The sequence below is a fragment of the Emiliania huxleyi genome, assembly GCF_000372725.1.
Source record: "Emiliania huxleyi CCMP1516 unplaced genomic scaffold EMIHUscaffold_41, whole genome shotgun sequence".
NCBI lineage: Eukaryota > Haptophyta > Isochrysidales > Noelaerhabdaceae > Emiliania > Emiliania huxleyi.
Window position 1 is genome coordinate 360,551 of NW_005198900.1, and position 19,588 is coordinate 380,138.

Genomic DNA, 19,588 nt, shown 5'->3' on the forward strand with positions numbered 1-19,588 from the left:
GTAGCGTGGGTTTACCTCACACCCATGGTCTCACAGTGTGCCGGCAGTCGCCGCGCAGTGTCGCTCACACAAGCCGCAGCACAAGTGACTGAGGGCCAGCGAGGGCGAGCCCATCGCGGTGACAGCTGTGGCAGCCGCAGTGCCGCACAGTAGGCTGTGCCAACTGTGCAGAGCGTGAGAGCGTGCGTGAGCAGCAGAGGAGCTGCTCTCCAGGCTTCAGGCGCAAAGTCCAAAGAGCTGCATGCCACCGAAGGCGCTGTCGCCTGTCGAGGTTCGCCGAGCGCGGCGAAATCCGGGGACACCGTCACCGACGAGCGCGTTGGACTTTTCACTCCGGACAAAGACCGCTGCGGCACAGCGGACGGGGTGCGGGGTGTGTGCTGTCTAGAGCTGTTTAACATTAATTTTGGGCCTAACAGTTGCGCTAGTGTTGGCTGAAATCCTTAACGTTGTTCAAGTGTTCACCCCAGCCCATGCTGTTACTGTTTGTTACTGTTGTTACTGTTGTTCAGCGGCCAGCAAGCAGAAAATGGCAAAACCCCCGGGTAAAACCCGAAAATACCTGGGTTTTTCCGGGTATTTTCGGGTATTACCCGCACTGGACGCTGGAGATCGTCGTGGGTCACTGCCAGGCCTTCCTTATTGTTGTTCAGCCGGCCTAACGTTAGCTACTGTTGTTGGGGAGCCCCACTGTTGTTCTGTTGTTACTGTTAACACTAGCAACACTGTTTAGCTCCCAACGTTAAACAGCTCTAGCTGTGTCCCGCCGGGGCCGCCGTCATATAGCGGCGAGGCGCGGGACCGTCTATGGCGAGGTGGGTCGCGTCCCCGGATTTCCGTCAACTCACGGTCCACACCTCCACACACCACACCCTTTACACACTCGCTCTATTTTATTGAAACTGGTGTCGTTCTGACTTCTTTGTTGCGTGCCGGTCGACTCTCGGCGGCGCGCGATGTCCTCTGACGACTGACCTTTGCCGTACTGGTGCTGCGTGCGGCTAGATGAGGCTGCACCCCGGAGTCTCAACGTGTGTGTGCCGGACCGACGAATGTGCACCGGGAACGTGCGCTGTGTGCATGCGCGAGGCGGCACGCTGTCCGCGCGAAGGGCACCCACCGACGGCCAGCTGGCGCAGTGAGCTCAGTCGACGTTGAGCTCAAAGGACTCGAGCTTGACCCCATCCTTTGTGATAACGCACACCTCCATCGTGTCGCCCGTGTAGATGTCCCGCTCGCCCGCCGAGTAGAAGGCGTCCTTGACGATGGCAGTCGCCTAGTGGACGCGTCCCGGACGCGTCCCGCGCGGCGCAGGAAGGGGCGTCGCCGACGGCCGGCGTCGCCTCGGCCAAATCCTGGCCCACGCTCAGCGGCGGCGGCTTGGACGCGAGCTGCTGGTGCTGCCTCTCGAACTGGTTGTCAAGAAGCGGCTGGATCAGCGGCTCGCCTAGTGGACGCGAAGCGCGTAGGACGCGCGTAGGACGCGTCCTAAGCGTTCCCCCTCGGTCGGCGAGAGAGGCTGGCCACGAGCGGCTCGGGCTTGGGCGGCCTCGACGCTCCGGCGTGTCTAGGAGTGCTCAGGGAGTGTGGCTGCTGGGGTGTCTAGAGCGGCTCGCCCGAGCCGGTGACGTTGACGCGCACGCGCTCGTAGTTTCCGACTGGGTCGTACGAGTAGACACAGCCGACGCCGTTCTCATCCATGCCGGAGAGGATGTTCCACGTGTAGTAGGGGAAGAAGCGGCGGCCGTACAGCGTGTTTGCGAGCATCTGCGCAATCGCGTGCACCTGTGGGAAGGTTCCGCGATGTCTCCTGTAGGAAGGGCCCCATGAGCCGTTCCGAGATGTCTCCTGCCACGTGTCCACGTGTCAGACGGCGTGCCATCGGGGGAGGTGGTGGGGAGGGCGGAGGCGGGCTTGGCGGTGGAAGGGAGCGCGGAGGAGGCGACGGCGGAGGCGGCGACGGCGGAGGCGGTGAGGGAGGTGGTGGCGACGGTGGAGGCGGCGAGGGAGGAGGGGGTGATGGCGCGCGTGCAACCTTCATCGGCTCTCCGTGCTTGTGCTCATACTCGACGAGCTTCGCCTTGAGGAGCTTCTGCAGGGTGGAGACGTCGCCGCGGAAGCCGCCCGTCGCGAGAACCGTTGTCGCCGTCCTGCGAGGCGTGAAGGACCCGAGAAGGTCCCGTTAAGGTCCGGGGTCTGGTAGCGCGGCCCCTCAGGAGGGTGGCAGCAGGGGCGGCGCACAGCTGCAGCAGCTTGGACTGGTTGCGCGAGAGGATGTTGAAGCCGGAGCTCATCCGTGTGTCGCCCGCGACGATGGCAAAGTTGGTGCCAGCCACGGCGAGCACCGTCCTGGCAGAGCGCGCGAGTGCGTCAGCAGCCGACGCGCGGGGGGGGGGCATGTGAGGCCGAAAAGGCGCGGCGGCGCTCACCCCCCGTTGTGGTCGTACGGGTTGAATCGGCGCTCGTGCGGGCCGCGCACTCCAGCCTTGGGAGCAGCACTCAGGCGCAGCGGCTCGGTGCAAGACATGCTCGCCTGCAGCGGAAGAGCAAGCGTCTCGGAGAGCGTTCGCCCCAGCAGTCAGCCCACGGCCCCGCAGGTGACAGCGCGGCGCGGTGGCGAGGGCGCGAAGAGATTCGTGGGGAGTGGGCAGCGCGCGCTGGAGGCCGGCGTGAGTAGAGGGAGACTCGCTTTCGAGACGGCGGCGCGAGTTTTTCTTTTTCCAAAAGCCGAGTTTCGAGCATTCGCGACGAGAGGTTTACAGACCATGTATGTATGTGTGTAGGAAGGTGAATGTATAATGAAGAACAGTCAGTCAGGCTTTGGGGAATATATACTTTTCCGGCAAACAAAAAGGAAAAAGAGCTCAGAGTGTCCCTCAGAGGGAGAGAGGGTCCCCAGCACTTAGCGTTTCCGGAAATTTCAAGGGGAAACAGAGTTTGGTGCTCCATTCTGTTTCTCTCGAGTTTCCCTCCCGGGAAACTCGCGAGTTTCCCTGAGTTAGGGTGCCCACAGGGCCCAAAAAAAGAAAGGAAAAAAGAAATGGGCTGCCCCGATCGCAGCACTTCGTGTTGGCCAGTCGAGATATTGAGAGTGTGACTAGGAGGGTGGGACGCTGGGGATTCTCAAAGGTATACCCTTGGAATGGCCGGATCCAGCCTTGAAAGTACGAGATCGCGCGCGCTTCGCGCGCTGCACCGCCTATTCTCCGCGGCTGTGTGACGACGCGTGCCGTGTGCCAGCAGAGTTGGGCGCGCGCGGCGCGACGGCGCCCGCGAGGGAAGGCGCGGGTGCAGCGGCCGCCGGCGGCCGTACCGCCCGCCAGCCGGCGCAGCAGCGGCCAGCGCAGCGGCCGCCGGCGCAGCAGCCAGATAGCCGGTGCGCGCCTTGCGAGGCGAGTACTGCCGCCCGGCAGCCTTGAGGCGGCCGGGCGGCAGTACTCGTTCGAACTTTGCGAGCCGTGCGCGCGCCGAGGCGCCCGCGGCGCGCGCCCGCCCGGCTGCCAGTAGGAGGCGGCGCAATATGGCCTATAGTACAGCCCTTGAGGAGGAGGAAGAGGCTGGGGCAGTGCTGTATGCCGCCGAGGGGCAGTTTTGGGGTGCTGACCCACGCCCAGGGGGCTGCAGAACGCGTCCGCAGCCGGGACAATTCGCCCCCCCAGCCGAGGCCGGTCGAAGCCCACTTGACCACAGCCATGAGGAGTCCTCTTGGTGCTCCTGGCGGCCGTTGGAATGGCGAGCGCGCGCCGATGGGGGGGGGGGGGGGGGGTCTTGCTTGCTCCACACCGAGCGCCATCGGTCCGGACCGGCGTGGTCACCGAGGGGTGGCCTGCACAAGGTCTGAGCCGCGGGCGCTCGGCGCCAAGTGCAGTGTCACGCTCGCGCTGGAGCGGGTCACAATGGGAAACCCTCGTTTCCTATGAACTCGGTCCCCCAACGGAAGAGGCCTCGCTCCTATTGGAACTGGCCAACATCAGATTTGCCTCGTGCGTCCCTTTTTGAGCAGGAAAGCTATTTTCTTTTGGGTCCTGTGGGCACCCTACCTGAGTCTGAGAGCTGGCTGGTCTGGGCCGCCGCAGTCTGGGGCAAAATCTGAGGCAAAATTGAGGAAAGCAAACTACGCGGGTATTTTCCATGTACCATGAAAAAGTTAGTATACCCGCACAATACAAGAAACTCAAAATGCCGGTATTTTGCCGATTTTGCTGATTTTGGCCCCAAAACAGCCTCAGAGTCAGACTCAGCTCAGAGCCCAAAAAATGACGAGTTTCACGCCCTGGATGTGAGGCTAATGACTGCACTCCAAGTGCTCCAAGTTCACGGAGTTTGAAGAACTCCGGCTGGTAGTCGACAAGCTGCCGAGCCCAAATCACTGTCTGTGACACATTTCTTGTTGGCTTCTAAAAATCTCAAGATCTCTCTCTCTGTCAAAAATCTCTCTCTCTCGGAGTTTTCCGAAAACAGAGAGGAAAAGAAATAAGAAAAGGAAATAAGAGACGGGGTGCGAGAGGAAAAGCTTATACAGCCTGACGAACGATATTTTCCTGCTTAGCGCGATTTCCGTCAAACCAGTTTACCCAGTCTCCCACAATTCGTGTTTCAGCTTACCCGGTCGCTAAAATTTGTCATGTCAGATTACCCGGTCGGCCAAATTTCTCGTCCAGATTACCCGGCAACGATGTTTTCCTGCTCAGCAGCAATTTCATCAAAAAACTGAGAACCAGTTTACCCAGTCTCCCACAATTCACGTTTCAGCTTACCCGGCCGCTAACTTTTCTCATGTCAGATTACCCGGTCGGCCAAATTTCTCGTCCAGATTACCCGGCGGCTAACTTTTCTCTTTGAGATTACCCGGGCGCGCAAATTTCTCGTTTCAGCTTACCCGGACGCGAGCGTGCACCTCGTCCAGAGTGCAGAGAGCGAGCACCTGCGGCACTTGGTCCTAAGGGGTCCCGTACCATGCGGAATCGACCCTATCCGGTGCTCAAGTGCTCAAGGAGAGCTCCCACTCGGAATCCCGGAATCCCCGGCCTCGTTTGCTTGAATGACGCAGTCGTGAATCCCAAACGGTTTCAGATTACCCGCGGCGCATCCCACTACCGGGTGATCTGGAAAAAGAAATTTCACCTGCCGGGTAACCTGGAAACGACATTTCGCCGTGTTGGGTAACCTGGAAACGACATTTCGCCGTGTTGGGTAATCTGGAAACGACATTTCGCCGTGTTGGGTAATCTGGAAACGACATTTTGCCGCACCGGGTGATCTGAAACCGCTCACGCCGGGTGATCTGGAAAACGCCGGGTGATCTGCGAGGCGAAGCTCAAAACCGGGTGATCTGGAAAAAGAAATTTCGTGACCCGGGTAACCTGGAAACGACATTTCGCCGTGTTGGGTAATCTGGAAACGACATTTCGCCGTGTTGGGTGATCTGCGAGGCAAAAACTCGCAGACGCCGGGTGATCTGAAAAACGCCGGGTGATCTGCGAGGCGAATCTCAAAAACCGGGTAATCTGAAATTTATCCTCAACAAAAAGAAAGAAGATGGCGCGGGCGCTGGCGCTGTCCTCCTATCCGGCGGGCGCCCATCATCCAAACTTTAGACGGCCGTTCAGAAGCTCCGCCGGTCAGATATCTAGATAACAAGATCGTGCGCGTACACCGAAGAGTTGTGCTGAGGGCATCTCGGGGGGGGCAATGCGACGGCGCTAGGTATGCCGCCGCCCCCGAGGGCGTGTGGCGCGTGCAAGACGTCTCGGAAGAGATGCGACTACGACGAGCGGATCGGCGGGAAGTGCTCCCGCTGTGCCCGAATTGGACTCCCCTGTGAGCCCGCGGTGCCGTCCAAGCACGGGCCGTCATGCCCGGCTGGCCGGCAGCCAGCATATGCAGGGGCGCCCTCGGCCCAGCGCAGGGGCATTGTCAAAGTGCCAAACGTCGAGACGGGCCCCTCGGACTCCCAGGCCCTCCTCGAGCAGCTGCATGTCATGAACCAGACTGGCCGCTCTCTCGATGGCAGCCTGCTTCCGTCGATCACGGTGTCTCCTCATCCGAGCGCGCTGGGAGGGCTGCGGCCCGCGCATCCGCCGCCGCAGATGTATGTGCCGCTTCCAGGCGGCCCGCCCCTGCCCCTGCAAACCCCTGCTCAAACGTGCCCGCCACCCACGGTGCGCCCTGCAAAGCAGCCGAGGCTAACTCCGCAGCCGCAGCCGCAGCCGCCGCCGCCGCAGCCAGCGCAGTCGGAAGAGCCACTGCAGCAGGGGCAGCCACTGCAGCAGGGGCAGCCACTGCAGCAGGGGCAGCCGCCGCAGCAGGGGCAGCCGCCGCAGCAGGGGCAGCTGCCGCCAGGCCAAGGGGGACAGCCGCCGTCGCTTCCAGCGCAGCAACCCCCGCCTCAGTCAGCGCAGCATCCTCTGCCACAGCAGGCCCCTGAGACTGGTGATCCGAGCCAGCAACCGCTTCAAACGGCACAAGCGCAAGCGCAAGCGCAGCCGCCGCCCGCCGCACAAACTCCGCCTCCGCAGCAGCAGCTTCATACCGGTCAGGCGCAAGACCCGCCAGCACAGCCACAGTCGTCACAGCCGCCGCGGCCTCAGCTGCCGACGCCAGTACCGCCGCAGCTCTCGCCACAGCACGTGGTCCCTCTGCAGCCGGCGCAGCTACCACAGCAGCAGCTACTGCAGCCGCTGGTGGCTCCCTACCCGACGGCCGCGGCGGAGGTCGGGGTGGTGGCGCAGGAGGGCTCTGCTCCTGCGTTCCCTCACTACGGGCAGCCGCCTCGGGCCCACGTCTTGCCCGTGGCGCACCATCCTGTCTGGCAGACCACCCACCCGCAAGTGGTGTCGCAGATGAGGCCGTCCGCCATTCCACCAGGCGCGCCGCCCGCGAACTGTAATATCCACACAGCACGCACCAATGCCCGAAGCCTACAATCCACCCTATTCTTCCTCCCCCTCCGCCCTTCCGTACTCCCTCCCTCTCGCCCCCCTCTCTGCTTTCTCTTGCTCCCCGACCTCCCTTGCAGCCCCCTCCAACCCTCCGCGCAGGCATGATGCCGATGCAGCTAATGGTGGTTCAGCAGCCGGGCATGCCCGGGATGGTGCAGCAGCATGTCCTCGTCCCTCCAGGCATGTTGCCGCCACAGCAGCTGCAGCCTGTCGTGCTGCCGCCTCAGCAGACGCCGATAAGGATGCAGGCCGTCGCGGGTGAGCTGATCTCGGCCTTATCTCTGCAACACCCCGGCTGCAGCTTCGCTGATCTCCCTAAACCTTGAGACATGCACATCCCGGCTGTACCTCGGCTCAACTGCCTGCCTATCGCAGGTGGGATCGCACAGCAGCCGCCGCAGCAGCCGCTGCAGCCGTTGCACGGCCAAGGATTTATCGCAGCGCCGCTACAGCTACAACATCCGCACTATCCACAACCACCGCAGCTGCTACCAGGTGCGAGACCCTTCCTCTTCAGAGTCCCGCATCCCCCCCCCCCCCCCCGGGCCGGGTTTTTCAAACACCTTGGGGTTTTTGTTTGCCCGCTTTTTGCATTGGGATTCCTGGCCCCTTTCCCTCCATGCCCCCCCTTTTGAATCCCCCCCCCCCCCCCCCCCCCCCCCCCGGGCCACAGGCGTACCACACCAGCCGCACCAGTCGCACCCGCACCAGCCGCACCAGCCGCACCCGCACCAGCCGAATCAGCCGCAGCAGCTGCAGCCGAGCGTTACGCCCCCGCCACAACAGTGTGTCGCGCCGAGGCAACAGCTCGTTGCGCCGCCGCAGTGTTCCGCACCGCCGCTCGAACTGGCAGGGGCGAGTGCGGTAGCGCCGCTGCTTGCGCCAGTAGTACATGATGCGGGATGGGTCCCAAATGTTGAGGCTGGCCCGGGCGAGGCGTCGGATGAAGTTCCGTCCTCTCCGGACCCAGCTGACGTGGCCGCGACCATGCTTGGTTTGCGTCAGGCGTCGTTCCTTTCCTCCGGCTCCGCACCGCACGTTGCGAGTTGAGAGACAGAGCTCGGAGAGAGTAGTCCACCTTCACGCTTCAAGTGTTCGAAAGTCTGTGGAGGACGAGACCGGACGAGGCGGTGCTACTTTTATGAGTGTGTCGGTTTTGGACGTGAGATGGCTGTGTGAGATGTTGGAAAGATCGTGGTTGGAAAAAGTGTGTTTGCTGTTAATGACTGCACTCCAAGTGCTCCAAGTGTTTGGAAAACAGGGCTCAGGGGCCGAGGCCGCGAGGGGGGCGTGGCGCTCTGCTGGCGGGTGCCCGCGTGCCCCATCTTGTCTCTCTCGCTCGCGCTTCTTTCGGCTTTCGCCACGTTGCGATGTGGGGGCAAGACTTATGTGTGACTGCGCCAGACACTCGGCTCAAAATTGTGACCTATCCGACTCTCTGCCGCTTTCCCGCGTCCGCCTGCTGCTGCTGCTGCTGCTGCTGCTGCTGCTGCGGCGGCGGCGGCGGGGGGGGCGGGGGGGGGCCAGCGGCAGCTGCGGCACTCATCTCGCGCGTGTATGCCGCGACGTACGAAACGAGCCGTGTTGCCTCCCACGTCCTGTCCGGGGGGGGCAACTGCCTCTCCTTTGTCGGGCGGAAGCGGAGGACCCAGTTTGAGGCCTGTTTTGAGGGCGTTGGGGGGGGGGGGGGGGCTGGGACGAGCGTTGTGGGGTGCATTGCGTATGCGACTCTACTGATCCGGAGCAGGAGAGGCGGTGAGGTGCGGGCCTCCAACGCGACCGCGTTGGACTTTGCCAGCGTCCGCTGCGCATTCGGCAGCGGCGCGTCGAAACCGTACTTGACGCGAACCTGTCGGGGCAATGTCGTAGCACATCACCTGCCCTGCCCTGCCAAGGCCGTACTGCCGCTACTGCCCTGCCCTGCCGTCCCCTACCTCCTCTGCCGTGAAACCCACACCGCCGCGCCCTGCCCTGCCCATACTGCCTGCCGCGAAGAGCTCGCCCCCAGGGAAGGCGAATCCTCTATACACGTTTCACGCATATGGACGGGTCGGGAGTGACGTTGTGTGCTGGCACTGCGGGTCTCTGCCGCACTGCAGCATGGCGCGGACCTGCCTGACTGCAGGCGGTCCCACGCCTGGCGTCATCGAGAGGGCGAGGTACTCGAGCTGCTTAAAGACACGGCCTACCGCAGCCGCGCGAGAGATCTCCCCAGATCTCCGCATATCTCCCCAGATCTCAGCCGCGCGAGGTGTGCGGGGGGGGCGGGGGGGGAGGGCGACCCGAGATGCCACTCTCTGCTACTGCTGTGGCGGCCAGCTCCTCCCGGCGTCGGGGCGTGTCGGTGGAGGCGCGAGTGGGCGCGTCAGTGGCGGCGCGAGTGGGGCACTTGGAGTGGGGCGTGGATCAAGTGGGGCGAGACGACCGCCGCGTGGAGCATCGGGTCTCGGGCAAGAGTGGCTGTGTCTGGCTACGTGAGTTCAGGTACTGTGGGGGTATGGTGTGGGTTCGGGTACCGTGGGTGTACGGGATGAGTGGCTGTGTCCGGCTACTTCGCCGCTGCCGTACGGCGAGCCGTCCTCGATGATTGCCACAAGCTTCCCCACACCCGTGTCCGTGATCCGCGTGTTTGAGAGCTCGAGCCACCGCAAGTCGGAGACGCCGCGCGCGCCTACCCAGTCAGTCAGTCGGTCAGTTGTGACACACGTCCCTACCACGGACACGGGGCACACGCACTCGCGGAACACACACACGGGGCATTGGGCTTAGCGGGTTCGAGCGCCGACGCACATTGGCTGCCGGGGTGTGCCGACGGGGAGGTTGGGACTGGGTGGGCGCTAAGCCGTCATCGCCGGGCGCTGCTCGCAGCGCTCTGGGTGGTGGTGGCGGCGCTCCAAGAGTGGCGCTCTTGGGAAGTGGTTCCTCCTCTCCGCCCCCGCCCCCGCCCCCCCCCCAAGGCGCGAGACACAAACACGTTCTAGAGATCGTCGAGGGGAGCTGCGCTCGTGGGGCCGGGCAGAGCGGTCGAGAGCAGGGCGCGCCGTCGGTGTTTGCCTCGGGAAAGCGCGTGTAGTAGGTGAGGTAGTCTAGCGCGGCGTCGGTGACCTGGACAAGCGGAGCACACGTGAGCATGCTCCGCTCCGGCGTCGGGCGGGCGTCGGCGCGGCGTCTGCGGCCGAGGTGGACGCGAGGGAGAGGCGCTGCAGCCGGCGGAGCGGGAGGAGGGACGCGACGCCGCGGTCCGTCAGCCCTCCCAGCCCGGTCAGATTGAGCGAGGTGAGGCCCGGGCAGCCAGCGAGGTGCCCCGCTGCGCGGTCGCCCAGCTCTGTCCACGAGACGTCGAGGGCCTGGAGCCCAGAGAGGCGCGGGAGCTGCGCGGAGCCGCTGTCGGTGAGGAAGCGGCAGAGAGTGAGGCGGAGCGAGGCCAGCCCGTCCAGGTAGGCGAGCGCACCGAGCGAAGCGTCCGTGATCCAGCGACCGCCGTCGGAGAGGTCCATCTCGGACGCACGCCACACGTCACGGACGAGCGGGAACATGAGCGCGCACGGCATCGGCGCCGCCGGCGCGTCGTGGTCTCCCGCCGCAGCCTGAGGGAGACAGCGGGTGGGGACTCTCCGCGCGGCGTGGCGGGAAGTGAGAGCGTAGTGAGCGCAGACCTGGTGCTCCAGTGCGTGGTTCGCCTTGAGCTGCTCCCACACCAGACGCGAGAGCTCCAGCGGGAGGCATGAGAGGCTGCGCGACGGGTGCCATGATCGGCAGAGCTCCAGCAGGGCGAGGCGGGCGAGCGTCTTCGAAGACTCCGCCATGCGCACACAGGGCTCCGGTGAGGGAGAAAATTCTTTTCTGGTCTCCCCCCCCAAAGCGGGTTTCCCACTCCTCTCTTCGCCCCCCCCCCCCCCCTACCTACCTATTGCGGGGCCCTCTGGGTCAAAACCGGACCTACCTACCTATTGCACAGGGTTAGTTAGTTATTTTATAATCGAGGTAGTTAGTTAGGAAGGTGAAGAACAGGGTCTAACGGGTGGACAGACCGCCTAACAGGAACACACCCCCTATCTGGGTAGGAGCCGGAACCCGAATTTGGAAAGCTCTGCATCAAGTATACAGTAGGCTCTACAGCACGGCCCAGAGTGCGAAGTATCCTCTCCGTCCCGTGGATAAGACATAAGTAAGACAGGGTGCCACAGGGCCGGGGAACGCTAAAACTAGGCTTACTAGGCGCCTACGGGCTACGCTATCTACCGCTCCTTCCCTAGGGGCCCAGTAGGTGACAAACAAACGCACCCTACTCACCTGGTACACACTCAGTCCGCTCAAGCCCCTTCCTAGGGGCCCAGCCTCCCGATCTCAGGGTGCGTCTCCGGCTCGCCTCGGATGCGCCCCGTGGCATGTTGCCGTTACAGAATTACTCTCCGGGCACGGTCAAAGACGGTCGCGGGAAACTCGGCCCGGGGGCTAGGAGGCGCACACGCGTACGATGCTTCTAGCCCCGTGGACGTGTAACGTTGCCGTCGGCGCAATGGTCCTCGTCTTCGCGGCCGCGGAGGCACTCCTACTCGCAGCGAGTGGCGCATCTTCTTGGCTGCTGGGTGCGCTGGCTCCGCGCTTCGGTGCGGCCTCGGGTCAGCGATTCAGCAAGGCGGCCCACCCCCGCACGCGCTGGAGCTGCGGCGCCGTGGCCTTGCTCCTGCTGCTCTCCTCCGCTCCGGCGTCCTCCGCTCCGGCGGCTCGGGCTTCAGTCTCGCCACCGTCCCAGCCATTCCCGCCGCTGCCGCCGTCCCCGCCGCTGTTGCCGCCGCTGCCGCCGTTACAGCCCCCGTCGTTCTCGGTCTCAGCTGGCGACGGCTGCAACATACAGGGCGACTGCGTCAGCTCTTTGAACTACCCGAGCAACTATGGCACTTTCGAAAACGCGGTCGAGTCCGATCTCTTCTCCGACTGGCGGCCACGCTGCGCCGCCCCTGCGTGGCACGCGAAGCCTCATCACGCGCTCACCGACGAGCTCTACAAGACCGACAAGCCGCCCGCGGGGGCCCCGCAGGCCGACGAGCTCTCCATCGACGTGCCCTCCCCGTTCCACGTTCCCTTCATGAGCGGACAATCCTCGTCTGCGCCTGGCCGCTCCCAGCAGCGCGGTCAGCTTTGTGCCGCCTTGTTCTTGCTGCTCGTAGCGTGCGGCGGGCTGCTGAGGGAGTGGATGTGGCCGCCGGGTTTCGGTGCGGCCTCGGTGCGGCGGAGCAGCTCGGGGCGCCGGAAGGGGGCCTGGCTGCTTCTCGTCGCGCTGCTCCCGCTGGCATGTGCACCGCGTCCGCCGCCGTCGCCGCCGTCGCCGCCGTTGCCACAGTTGCCGCCGCCGCTGCCCCCGCTCGTCCCCGGCGAGGCTTTCGCCCACACGCCTGAAGACATCCGGGACGAGATCAACAACGCCACAGCCGAGAACCGCAACGCGAGCGTCTACATCCCGCCGGGCGTCCGCCTTGCCTTTAGCAGCAACGTCGAGTGCAGCGGCGAAATGCACCTCTCGGTCCGGAGCAGCGGGGAGGGCGCGACGCTCGACGGCAACAAGAGCTCCAACATGTTCGCACTCTCGAGCGGCTGCAGCCTCTACCTGGAGGTGCTACACTTTGTGGACGGGCTTAGTGGTGATTATGGCGGTGCGGTGCGCGCGTCTGGCGCTGGCGACATTGCGATGAAGGACGTGTCCTTCACGGGCTGCGAGGCCAGCGGGGTGCGCCGCCCCTCTCTCCCACGCACCGCTCGCCACATAAAGAGAAGCAAGGAATGCTGCGAATGCCCCTTAAGGCCATCTTAGTCGCATGCCTCCCCCATGCCTTGTGGCTAGCCTGAGCAGCCCCAGCCCGCTGACGCCCCGCTTGCACTGTCGCCCTCGCGCAGTACGGAGGAGCTATGTACGTGTGGAACAGCGGCGACGTCTCGCTCGAGGGGGCCAGCTTCAGCGAGTGCACGGCTGGCACTGGGCTTGGGATGGCACACGGGGCACGCTTTCGCCAAAGGGCCACACTCAAGGCCTGCCCGCCCTCTGCTAACGCCCTCCCAGCTAATCAAATGCCTGCCCGCCCCAACTCGCGCAGAACGGAGGAGGTATGTACGTGGGCAGCAGCGGCGACGTCTCGCTGAAGGGCGCCAGCTTCAGCGAGTGCACGGCTGGCGAGGTGCGTCACGCCAAGGCAGAGGGACATGGGGTGGCAAACGGGGCACGCTTTCGCCAAAGGGCCACTCACTCAGGGCCTGCCCGCCCTCTCTCGCTCGCTGTACGCCCTCGCCGCTTAATGCCTGCCCGCCCCAACTCGCGCAGTACGGAGGAGGTATGAATGTGTACAACAGCGGCGACGTCTCGCTGGAAGGCGCCAGCTTCAGCGAGTGCACGGCTGCCCTGGTGCGTCTCCCACGCCCGCACACGCTTTGCTACGCCGTCGCACTCGCCGCCGTGCGGCCGTACAAGCGGGTCGGCGACGATGTGCTAGCCGTCGCGACCAGTCTCGTGCTCCTCCTCCTCTTCCTTGGCGCCAACTGGACCACCATTTTTCTCGGCATTGAGGAGCGGCACCCCGACACAGCGGAGGCCGCCGCCACCCTCGGGTTCGGCAAGCTGAACGGCGTCGTCAACTCGATGCTCGTCCTCGTCGCCGTCGTCGCCCTCTTCTTCCTCATTGGCGCCGTCGTCGCCGCCCGCCGCGTCGCCATGATCCCCACGATCCGGCTTGCCTCGACCAAGCAGCCCCCCGAGCTGAGCATCGTGCTCGGCCTCACGTGGCACCTCTTCAACAGCCACATCTGGTGAGTCGTGGAGCGAGAGCAGGGAACAAAAAACGGCCCGCGTCATTCCCGCCCCTTGCCCAAACGAATAGGTCGACCGGTCAAGACGCCGTAAAGGTCATCAAGGGTGAGCTCAAGCAGCTGCTGCCGGATGTCAAGATCTTTCTCGACGCGCGCAGATGCTCAGCCGCGCTAGTCAAACACACAGAGCACCGCTGACGCTCCGCGGTGTGCGCGCAGGTAGATGATCTCAAAGACATTGGGGCGCTCGAGGAGTACATCCAACGGTCGCAAGTCGTCCTCTTCTTCCTCTCGAGGGGCTACTTCCGCTCGCAGGCGCGCCCCTCCAACGCCGCCACCGCCGCACTCTGGCCTCACCTCCCGCTTCCCGCGCCACAGAACTGCCTCCGAGAGGTCCGCTCGTCGCTCGAGATGGACAAGCCGCTCGTCCTCGTCCAAGAAGCGGACCCTGAAAAGGGAGGCGGGACGTTGCAGGCGCTGCGCGACGAATGCCCTGAGGACTTGCAGCCCGCCATCTTTGACAAGGACTGGCCGCTCACGATCTGGTATCGCAGCGATGAGTTTCAGCTCATCTCGCTCAAGATTATCGCCGAGGCGCTGCGGGCCACAGCCAGCCACTCCGCAGTCCTCTCTATCTCCCGACCGACCCCATTTGAGCAACAGGCGGTGCTCCTCTGCTCGCCCAACTATCTGAACAAGACCTCCCTGCCGCTCTGCGTGTCGGGCGAGCTCGAGAGCCAGTCGCTCGCCTTTTCCAAACAGACCACGGTCTGGGCCTCGCCAGCCAACCCAGGCGCCGCAGAGTTGGCCTGCGAGCTTGCCAACGCCTTTCGCGGCCTCACCGTCTCTACCGTTGCGGACGTTGGCTCTTCATCTGCATCAGCGCGCCCCTCCATGGCACTTCGCGGGTTGGCACGCCGAACGCGCCGCCCCGGCAAGGCTACCCACATGCTGTTGTACCTCAATCATAATACTTGGTTAGAGGACGACGGCGAGCGGCTGGCCGAGCACGTCAAGCAGGCGCGGGAAGACAAGCTGAAGATCGTCATGGCGCACGAGAACGACCCGGACCTCGGCGGTTGCCAGTTCTCGAGAATGTTTGAAGTCACGCCGCAGGAGCGGGCTCGCGGAGTAGAGAGCGCATGCTCTCCACCGCCCAATCTCAGCTCCCGCCCCCCCCAACCCTCCGACGCCGCAGGAGCTCATCGCCGGCGGACTCTACAAGGACCTCGCAAAATCCTGCTTCCCGGGGCGCCACCGCAAGGCGCGCGTTCTTTCTCACCCATTTGTGCGCATCGAGTTCCTTGACGAGGGGCTGTCCCTCTCCACAGGTGTCGTTCGTGCTTCTGGCAAAGAGCCTCGGCGCGACCCCCGCTCGGTCGCGGGCGGACCTCCTTTCGGACAGCATCGTCGAGGGCAGCACCAGCCTCTCGAAGCGCAGCTCTGGCGGCCTCAGCCGGGTGTTCGCCAACATGAGCAGCCGCAGCTCTGCGGAGGCGCGCGACGTCTCTGGAGGCGAGGTGTCGTCGGTGCAGCGGCAGGTCTGATCGGCTGCGAGGCGAACGGATCTCACACGTTAGTACAAAGGTCGCGCACAATGAAACTTCACGTGTGTGGGGGGGGGGGGGGGCATGCCTCGCCACCTTGTGATTTTTGGGTCAAAATCGTCCCGATTTCATAATGTTCGTTCGTACGTGCATCCGCGGCGCCCAGCGCGGTGCCAGCGGCTCCCATACCTCTAAGAGGCCACCCACCTCCGTATAGACCCTTATATCCGCGGTTTACGCCCAATAGAGGCAGCTGCAAGAGGGCCCGGACGGGCACTGCGGCACACACTGCTCGCTGCTCGGCCATGCGGTAGCGTCTGGTGATGCCGCCCCTGCGCGGGCGGGGGCGTCTCGCTCGGCAGCAACTGCGCCGCGCAGCGCAGGTTCGAGGGTCGCGGTGGAAGGGTGCACTGGAAGACGTAGCGGTCGAGAAAGCGCTCAGCGACCGCTACGTCTCGAGGATGGAGCCGTCGCGCGGACCCGACCGGCCGACCGGCAGTAGCAGCAGGCGCCGGAGGGCGCGGGAGGCAGCGGCGACACCTCGGGCCAGAAGCGCGAGCCCTAGGCTGGTGAGGGGGCCCGCTCATGCGTAAACGGCTCTGGGACTTAGCTAAATCGCGCATCGAAATCGGGACGATTTTGCCAGGGCACCGTCACAAGGTGCCGTTTTTTCGCTTCTGACGAATTCGAGTAACGTTGCGTATGATACTAGGGTGCCCACAGGACCCAAAAAAAGAAAGGAAAAAAGAAATGGGCGAGCCTCGATCGCAGCACTTCGTGTTGGCCAGTCGAGATATTGAGAGTGTGACTAGGAGGGTGGGACGCTGGGGATTCTCAAAGGTATACCCTTGGAATGGCCGGATCCAGCCTTGAAAGTACGAGATCGCGCGCGCTTCGCGCGCTGCACCACCTGTTCTCCGCGGCTGAGTGACGACGCGTGCCGTGTACCAGCAGAGTTGGGCGCGCGCGGCGCGACGGCGCCCGCGAGGGAAGGCGCGGGTGCAGCGGCCGCCGGCGGCCGTACCGCTCGCCAGCCGGCGCAGCAGCGGCCAGCGCAGCGGCCGCCGGCGCAGCAGCCAGAGCAGCCGGTGCGCGCGCCTTGCGAGGCGAGTACTGCCGCCCGGCAGCCTTGAGGCGGCCGGGCGGCAGTACTCGTTCGAAATTTGCGAGCCGTGCGCGCGCCGAGGCGCCCGCGGCGCGCCGCGCGCGCCCGCCCGGCTGCCAGTAGGAGGCGGCGCAACATGGCCTATAGTACAGCCCTTGAGGAGGAGAAAGAGGCTGGCTGGCAGTGCTGTATGCCGCCGGGGGGCAGTTTTGGGGTGCTGTCCCCATCCCAGGGGGCTGCAGAAGGCGTCCGCAACCGGGACAACCCGCCCCCCCAGCCGAGGCCGGTCGAAGCCCACTTGAGTGCAGCCATGAGGAGTCCTCTTGGTGCTCCTGGCGGCCGTTCAAAGGTCGGGCGCGCGCCGATGGGGGGGGGGGGGGTCTGTGCAAAAGAGTGGCGAGGGCCGGGGTGTTGTTCACACCTGTCCAACCAAGAAGCGGGCCACCGCTTCCTTCGAAGCCAACCCGATGGCAGCTCCGGTACATATCGTGTTCACCAGCGAATGCAACAACACGCAGTTCGACTGGTTCGCAGTTGGCGTCTTCGAGTCCTTCCGAGCATCCGGCTTCCACGGAAACATAACCCGACTTCTCGCGTGCAGCGCCGAGGCACGCACGCACACACGCACACACGCACACACGCACACGCACACCGCACACGCACACGCACGCACGCACGCACGCACGCTAGCGCACAAGCGCACGTCTCTGCGCCGAACCCTGAGCTGGGGCCCTAAGGCGCTCGCGTCGTACAAGGGCATGTCGATCGGCGAAGGCGTCGGCCGCACCTTTGTCCACCCAAACTACCGCCACAACCCGCTCAACGGCGACGTCTCGGCCTCGTACAATAAGCCAGCCTCGGTGATGCACTGGTCTTCCGAGGCGGACTTCACCGAGGAGTTTGTCCTCTTCATCGACGCCGACATGCTCCTCCTCAAGCCAATCGACCCCGTCGCGATGGGCGCAAAGCGCGGCACCGTCGTCTCGGAGCGAGTCTCCTACATGATCGGCACGTCGAACAAGCTGGCCGCGCAGTTCCTCCCGCCAGAGGCCGTGCCCAAGGCCAAGCCCGTGGGCTGGTATCACATCTTCCACCGCGACGACCTGCGCCAGATTGCGCCGCGCTGGCTGCACTACTGCGGGCGCGTGCGCACCGAGCCGGGGCGGTACTGGCGCCTCAACGGGACGGGCGAAGACATCCCGACGGGTCGACGCTTCCCGGCGCAGCATGGTCGCCGACCGCACCATGAGAGCGTGCCCTATTTGTTTAGGCGACGCATATGTGCAGCGCGGCCAGGCGCCGTGGATCGAGAGTACGGCGCGTCTCGGACATGTCCACGACATGTCCATCACCTGTCTCACAGGCGCCGTGGATCGAGAGTACGGCGCGTCTCGGACATGTCCACGACATGTCCATCACCTGTCTCACAGGCGCCGTGGATCGCCGAGATGTACGGCTACGCTTTCGGCGCTCGGTCAGATGCCGACATTCGCAGCGACGCGCTAGAAACCTTTCGCGGCTCTGAAGGCCGGCCGACTTCTCCTCGCCTCGCTCCACGCGGCAAATGCCTGCCTGCTAGGAGTTCCCCATTGTGATGTTACAGATGGGTGAAGAGGGCGATTCGCACGAGCTGCGGGACCGCCGGGACGGCGGGCGGGTGATTGCGACTCGCCGCCACTTTTGGCGACTCTTGGGGAATTCCTAGGCGCCGCCGAGGTTGGGGTGGAGCACGAGGTCACGCGCGGCGTGGTGGCGTACCCGAGCGAGCTGAGCTTCGGTGCGCCTCGCACACGCGGGACGGGAGCCACAGCGGGCGGGGCGAGGCTTTGCGTTCGCAGCTGGGATCGGGGCTCGGACCGGCCAGAGACAGCCGGCCCGCCCCAGCCGGCATCATGAGGGGAAGGGGGGGGTGGGGAAGGAGGAGGGGATGAAGGCGGAGAGGAGGCGCCCACCGCCGCCTCGCCCTCGCGCATAAGGCGAGCCTTACATCGTGCACTACGGCATCGACTTCAACATCGGCTCCGACTACAACTGGAACAAGATGGTCTACAAGAAGCTAGACCTCTCCAGCTGCCGCCGCCGCTTCTTCGGGCCGCCGCCGCGGCCGGCCAACGCCCGTCAGCGGCTCGGGGCGCACGTGGTCCGGACGCTGAACGCGGCCTTTTGTGGCTACTACCGGACGCACTGCCCTGGCCAAGAGGCACTCCTGTGCCCTCCCGAAGAGCGTCCGCCCTTCGACCCCGCGGCAGCGAGCGCTTCAGGCGCGGCGCCGAGCTTGCGCCGCGCGAGGCGTGTCCGCCAGGCGCGCTCTCACGGCCGCGCGGGCTTCCCCTCCCCAGGCTGCGCTGACCTCCACGGCAGCTGCTGGTCGTGGGCGCTCGACGACCAGTGCGCCACCAACCCCGGATTCATGAACTCGACTTGCGCGCTCTCCTGCGAGCGCTGCCCGCCGCCACCGCCGTCGCGTTCGCCTCGGCCGCTGCCGCCCGCCGCCGAGAACCCCGCCGCCGCCACTGCCGCCGCCGCCGCCACCGCCGCAGCCGCCGCCTCGCCGCCCGCCATGTGCGAGAAGGAGAAGCCGTGTAGCGCCGATGCGCGGCCAGCCGGCGCTGCCGATGCCGCCGCGTCGCCACCTCGCGACGGTGCTGCGTCGATTGCGGACGCCCCGCCGCTGCCACCGCCACCGCCACCGCCGCCCCTCTCGATCGCCAAAGGGCACGCCGATGAGGGCCCGAGGCTGCGACGGGCGGTTGCAGAGGCGGAACGCGCCCCATCGGCATCCCTGACGCCCGACGCGGCGGAGGCGCTTGCACGCCTCGAGGGTGCGGGGGACGTGAGGCGGCCCGCGGCGTCAGACACCACACCCGCGGCCATGGACAACTTGGCGAGGGTGGGTGGCAACGGCGCGTGGCGGCCGCGCGCGCCACTTGAGGCTTCCCCCGCGCAGCACCCTTCCCCCGTTTGGCGGGTAGGCGCTCCGAGGCCGTCGCTGCTGGCTCCACTCTGGAAGGCGTCCGCGAACCGGTCCGGCCGCTTCCTCAACGCGCCGCTGTGGAGCCACGCCCCCGCTGATCCGGACTCGCGCCTCCATCCGGCGCTCAAGGCCCGCCCAAGGCGCGATCGCGGGTCGGTGCCGCGGCCACGCTTGCCCGGCGCGGCGACGGTGCTACACGACGAGGCACTCCACTCGGACGAGG

At 65.1% G+C, this 19,588-nt stretch overlaps 4 protein-coding genes across 4 annotated transcripts; 2 read left to right on the forward strand and 2 right to left on the reverse strand.

Annotated features, from left to right (window-relative positions):
- Positions 1 to 877: 877 nt before the first annotated feature.
- On the reverse strand, positions 878 to 2,679 carry EMIHUDRAFT_464213 (hypothetical protein). Its single transcript, XM_005769775.1, has 6 exons — positions 2,430 to 2,679; positions 2,242 to 2,349; positions 2,036 to 2,150; positions 1,617 to 1,785; positions 1,344 to 1,447; positions 878 to 1,276 (listed from the first exon to the last, which is right to left on the reverse strand). The coding sequence occupies exons 1-6, from the start codon at positions 2,525 to 2,527 to the stop codon at positions 1,145 to 1,147; spliced, it is 726 nt and encodes a 241-aa protein (XP_005769832.1). The 5' UTR covers positions 2,528 to 2,679; the 3' UTR covers positions 878 to 1,144.
- A 5,489-nt stretch (positions 2,680 to 8,168) lies between these two features.
- On the reverse strand, positions 8,169 to 10,492 carry EMIHUDRAFT_451402 (hypothetical protein; the record flags this gene model as incomplete). The annotated part of the gene is made up of 5 exons (XM_005769776.1): positions 8,169 to 8,601; positions 8,710 to 8,790; positions 9,053 to 9,126; positions 9,469 to 9,612; positions 10,066 to 10,492. The coding sequence occupies 5 exons, from the start codon at positions 10,490 to 10,492 to the stop codon at positions 8,368 to 8,370; spliced, it is 960 nt and encodes a 319-aa protein (XP_005769833.1). The 3' UTR covers positions 8,169 to 8,367.
- Positions 10,493 to 11,460: 968 nt separating this feature from the next.
- Positions 11,461 to 15,286, forward strand: EMIHUDRAFT_210090 (hypothetical protein; the record flags this gene model as incomplete). The annotated part of the gene is made up of 12 exons (XM_005769777.1): positions 11,461 to 11,679; positions 11,800 to 12,238; positions 12,344 to 12,669; positions 12,837 to 12,901; positions 13,060 to 13,114; positions 13,258 to 13,563; positions 13,678 to 13,739; positions 13,811 to 13,871; positions 13,959 to 14,600; positions 14,724 to 14,870; positions 14,938 to 15,027; positions 15,071 to 15,286. 12 exons carry the CDS (start codon positions 11,461 to 11,463, stop codon positions 15,284 to 15,286), a joined length of 2,628 nt encoding a protein of 875 aa, XP_005769834.1.
- Positions 15,287 to 16,832: 1,546 nt separating this feature from the next.
- Positions 16,833 to 18,740, forward strand: EMIHUDRAFT_451403 (hypothetical protein; the record flags this gene model as incomplete). The annotated part of the gene is made up of 7 exons (XM_005769778.1): positions 16,833 to 16,999; positions 17,129 to 17,597; positions 17,662 to 17,687; positions 17,822 to 17,858; positions 18,097 to 18,168; positions 18,368 to 18,435; positions 18,645 to 18,740. The coding sequence occupies exons 1-7, from the start codon at positions 16,859 to 16,861 to the stop codon at positions 18,738 to 18,740; spliced, it is 909 nt and encodes a 302-aa protein (XP_005769835.1). The 5' UTR covers positions 16,833 to 16,858.
- Between the last annotated feature and the right edge of the window lie 848 nt (positions 18,741 to 19,588).